Raw genomic sequence first — 5,007 nt, 5'->3', positions numbered from 1 at the left:
TAACACATATTGTCATGAAACTTTGTCAGTTGATTGATGACTTGAATTTAAATATGGAAAAATGAAGTATTATTGAATTAAACATGCACATATTCGCACACGTATCTGATAGAAAAAGTTTTTAAAAAATGGTAAAAACACTGAAATGTGTCACTTTGGAAGTTTTCTTTCCAATAATCTGAAAATCTTAAAATTAACCAATAATAAAATACTAATACTAGTCTTACTAAAAAAAGACTGTGCGTCACACATGATGAGTTCAAGGGAGTTTGTGTTTCTTAAACTAACTTCCTCACTCTGATGATAATAATAATAATCGTCTCTCTCCACATGTTGGAGAAGAAATATCAGATGTAAGAGTCGCTCTAACAGGCCGGTTGGATCATTTCACTTCCAAACCAGCAGCGCCCAAACTGAAGCCTTTCTTTTACCCAGCAGGGCGACGAGGCGGTGAGCGTCCTCTGGGTGGCGCTGGTGGCGGACCACCTCCTCATAGGGGCTGTTGAGGGCGCTGTAGCAGCTGCTGGGGCAGCGGGTGTGGCAGGACGGCTGGGTGGTGCTGTGGGAGCGCCGCCGGCACAGACGCATGCTGCGCCTGAAGCCCGCTGAGGAAACAAAGAGGACGTTATCCACCAACAAACACTGAACAATACAAAATGCTGAATGTGTGCCACCATGAACTGGCTTAACTGTATTAACAGAGGAGTTTGTGTCACATTTATTTGAATTTTTAGTCTTTGACTTGAATAATGGCAACAAAGAAATAGAATTTGAATCCTAATTTGAATTTGCTGAAGCTGAATGTGATGCTCACTAATGTTCTGCCCTCTAGGTCTTCATATTCACTTCAAAAAATTCAAATTCAGTTCTTGTGTTTCAAATTCAATTTACTGCCCCAGATTTAAATTTTGAAAGCTGGTGCGAAAATATGAAAAAATGAAATATAATATGATAAAACAGGGTTTATTTTTTTTGTTTCTGTCTTCTAATGATGTTATTTTTTGTTTTTGGAAACAGAAAATCAAAAAACCAGTTTTTAAAGTTTTCTTTATCTCTTCTTGACCCTGATAAAGAAAAAAGCCTAAAATGTAAAGTTAAATGTTTGAATTTTAAAATAATAATCAAATAAACACTCATTTTTGGTTTTTTAACAATTTTTCTGAACAGAAAATCCAACAAACCAAAACATACACGGACCTGGAAGCAAAGAGGCGGCTGAATTTTCAGAGCAACTGATTTTAATTTTAATCTAATAAATTCAACTTACTGCCCTGAATTTTTAAAATGGAAGCACAGAGAGTTGAACTTTCAGTGACGATTAAATGCAATTTCACAGCAACTGAATTCAATTTCAGTTTGATAAATTCAATTTTCGTTGCAATTTTTCACATTAAATGACACAAATTCAATTATTAAAGTTGAGGAATTCAAATTCTTCAAATTTTTTTAATACAAATATTCAAGTCACGGAATTGAAATTCAATTTCTTGCACTGAATTTTAACTTTCAAAATCAAACATGATCAAATATAATTTCAGAGCAGCTGAAGTCAATTTTAGTCACATAAATCCAATTTCAAAATAAATAAATGATTCAAGTTAACACAAATTAAATTATTAAGGTTGAGAAATAAAAATTAAAAGACAAATTATTCAAATTTTTCATACGATTATTGAAGTCACAGAATTCTAAATCAATTTCTTGCCCTAAATTTTTATTTTGAAAACCAAACAGCTGAATTCAATTTTAAATTAACTTTTTTTTTTTTTTTTGGCAATTGTTGACATTAAATGGGACAAATTCAGTTATTTAATTCAGGAATTTAAATATAAATGATTCACATTCAGTTCAGAACATTTGTCGCCCATTTCCACCCTAAACTGATGCAGAAAATTAAATTGACACAGAAAGATTCACCAGAATGCAAAAATAACATCAAAACAAGAGGAATGATGTTTGAGCTTCGCTGCTGCAGACTCACCTAAATAAACGCCTTCAATGTTGCTGCTGAAGTCATCCTCCTCTGGTCGGACGGAGGCAGAGAAAAAGCACGATTAGATAGAAACTAATGCAAACTGATGCCTCGAATGCACAAATTCTAGACTCAGCAGAAGCCTCGAAAAGCTTTTATTTACATGCATTGGTCAATTTAAAGACTTTCAGACGAGTTGAGAAAGAAAACTTCATCCCAACGTTATTTATCTGTTAATAATCTGATTGTGTCATTCAAACATCTGAGCTCTTCTCACCTTCTCTGAGCTCCTCTGGCGGCAGGAAAATCCAGAAAAGAAACAACAAGAAGAGAAACCGATGAAGGACGGGAACCAGAGCCACGAGTCCAGAGACAAAACGGATGGAAGCCACAAAGACTTACCTACCAGATTCAAACGCCTCCTCGTCTGCACCAAACACACAAACAGGGAGTTAAACACAGAAACACTTGATGGATGAAGCGTGTGGACAGAGCGGCTCATCTTTACCTGCTTCCACACATTTCTCATCGATGGCCATCAGGTCTTCCTCTGTGGGCGAACAAAAAGTCAAACCTCCCATAAAACCGAAGCTCAACGTGTGAATGTGTGGCGGCCTGAGTGTCGGATCCGTCCTTACCTTCCTCCACTGTGCTCACTTCAGTCAACGTGCAGCAAAAACACAAAGAAAACTCGTCTGTCAAGCTGCACGGAGGCCAGAAAGTTTTGAGGTGATTCGACTAAACGTGTTTGGACTCACGGGTCTGGATGCAGGCGTGAGGCTGGTAAGGCTGCGACCACCAGAACTCCCTCTGCTTCCTGTCGGGACCAGCAGAACCGGGTTCAGCATGAAGGAATGTACAAGGTCCAAATGTACTCAGTTTATAGGAAAACGGCAGATTTTTTAAACTTCACACATCGAAATAGTTTTAATTTAAACAACTTTAATGAATAAAAACGTTCCTCTACTTTAAACTAAGACATTTTTGTGTTATTTGAAGTTCTTTGCAAACCTTTAATTTGATTAAAAATGCCACAGATTCACTTTTAAAGGTCCCACATGATGAAAATAACTTTGATTCTGTTTTGTTTAATGAAAGTGTAAAATAAAAACTATTAGGATTTTATTCTTTTTGATCATTTTACTGTAAAATTACACATTTTTGTATATTTTTTTGACTGTATTTTAGCAAATATTTGCTCTTATTTCTTACAGTTTTTGAAAGCTACAGTATTCTTACATTTTTTTGTATTTTTATTTTTATTTATTTTTACAGTGCAGAGAGAAAGTCAGACGACATAAACTGACACAAGTATTTAGGTCTTTGTCAGGTGTTTCCAGAGAGAGTCTCCTTCCTGAAGGGGGCGGGGCCAGCAGCAGCAGGTGAGCTGCATGTAAAGTTAAACTGAAGCAGCCCATTTAGAACCAGGAAGGATGCAGCTAAAGAGCAATAAACCATCTTCGTGGTGTTTCTGAGGCGACATATTGTAAGACTTTTGATACTTTGATTTAAAAAAGTGGAAAAATAAGGGACTTATAAATACTGTCAGTGGTCAGATTCATCATCAGAACAGGAAGTTTCTAAATTCAGTCCAGATTCTGTCAGTTTTTAAGGCAACTGTAAAAATCTGTCCAGTTGAAGCATGAACAACCAGCTGTATTTGTTTAAATTAACATCCTGGTGACGCATGATGAATCAAACACGACTGTACGATGGCAAACGACGTGCGTAAACACAAACGAGCTGCATACACATGAACAGGTTGCATAAACAGAAACGTGCTGTAAATACAGACACACAACGGAAGTCTTTAGGTTTCCAGTCACTGTGATTATAAAGGTGCTGAAGTGGTGTTTTTACTACCATCTCCCTGTGTTCTCTCTGTTATTTACGGCCACGTTTACACGTAGCCAGAATTTACAAAAATGGATCTACGTTTTCAAAAATAACATTGTTCACACCAGATCGTTTTAAAAAAAATCTTCATTTACACAAACCTACATGAAGACATCGTTAAGAGCTGCTATGAGCTGCCACACCTATAGGGGGCAGTGTAACAAGAAGCATAAAGCCATGCTAGCATGTAAAACAGCATCCATTTCTATCACAGCAGCCAAACATGGTCGCACACATATGACGCTTTTGTCACAAACTGCGTCGTCAAACTCCGTCTCCTCGTCTCTACATGCAAACGTAAAGATGGAGTTTTTCAAAATCTCCACTTTGGCTGGAGTTTTCAGAAATTATTGTTTTCGGTGACTTGTGACCCAAAGGCCCAAATGCATTAAAATATCACAGTTTTTGCTACGTGTAAACTCGGCCTATGTTTGTCCATGGAAACGAGAGAATACAAACTTTTTTATAGCTTTTCCTTCAAGTAAGATTACTTGTCTCTCTCACTGTTGTCTGCCTCTCAGATGAACAGCTCACTACTGCCCCTAGAGGCCTGGGGCACTGCTGCACTATGACGAGATATGCAGCGTTTCCTTTTTGCATTTCTGCTTCATGTCATTTGCCACCGCACAACTGACCATCTATTAAATTCAAAGAACCACTGCTACTCCACAAAAATTAAATTAAAAGTGTCTCTGACGAACCGTTTGAGCAGGTTGGTGGACGGGATGAGGCCAGCGCAGGCGGTGTTGCTGGGCAGCTTCTTGGCCTGCCACCAGAGGGCGTCCGTCTGGTCCACGATCTCCAGGACGTCGCCTTTCCGGAAGCTCATGCCGGCGTCGGCGCAGGGGATGGCCGGGTCCTGCTGAGGGCTGTAGTCGGCCATGGCTCGGACGTACAGCTAGCAGACGACACGGCGGGTCATTGCGAAGTCAGGATGTGGAAAAGATGCGGGAGAGGAAGGAAGACTCACCATGGTCTGGTTGTGGACCGGCCTCTCTGTGATGGGGACCACCTTGAACATGATGGTGCCCTGCGACCGGGCTTGCTGATTGGATGGAAACAAAAACAACAACAGATATAAGAAGCTCCCAAAAGAATAAAAATGGCCGACAATATGCACGTTTATTGGCTTATGTTTA

General features: G+C 38.9%; 1 protein-coding gene across 1 annotated transcript in view; it reads right to left on the bottom strand.

The window, feature by feature from the left end:
• The window catches only part of mpp4b (MAGUK p55 scaffold protein 4b), a 20,424-nt gene that overhangs the window by 5,239 nt on the left and 10,178 nt on the right, over positions 1–5,007 (bottom strand). Inside the window, exons 8-16 of the mRNA XM_008285661.1 lie at positions 4,839–4,913; positions 4,570–4,766; positions 2,731–2,789; positions 2,611–2,628; positions 2,481–2,522; positions 2,379–2,399; positions 2,250–2,264; positions 1,982–2,023; positions 432–605 (exon numbers count right to left, since the gene is read on the bottom strand). Coding sequence (XP_008283883.1) covers positions 432–605; positions 1,982–2,023; positions 2,250–2,264; positions 2,379–2,399; positions 2,481–2,522; positions 2,611–2,628; positions 2,731–2,789; positions 4,570–4,766; positions 4,839–4,913 — 643 coding nt within the window. The remainder of the gene's footprint in view (positions 1–431; positions 606–1,981; positions 2,024–2,249; positions 2,265–2,378; positions 2,400–2,480; positions 2,523–2,610; positions 2,629–2,730; positions 2,790–4,569; positions 4,767–4,838; positions 4,914–5,007) is intronic.

The sequence above is a fragment of the Stegastes partitus genome, unplaced genomic scaffold (genome assembly GCF_000690725.1).
Source record: "Stegastes partitus isolate 25-593 unplaced genomic scaffold, Stegastes_partitus-1.0.2 Scaffold412, whole genome shotgun sequence".
Taxonomy (NCBI): Eukaryota; Metazoa; Chordata; class Actinopteri; family Pomacentridae; genus Stegastes; species Stegastes partitus.
The sequence above is the reverse complement of the archived record's forward strand: the minus strand, read 5'-3'. Positions and strand labels throughout refer to the sequence as shown.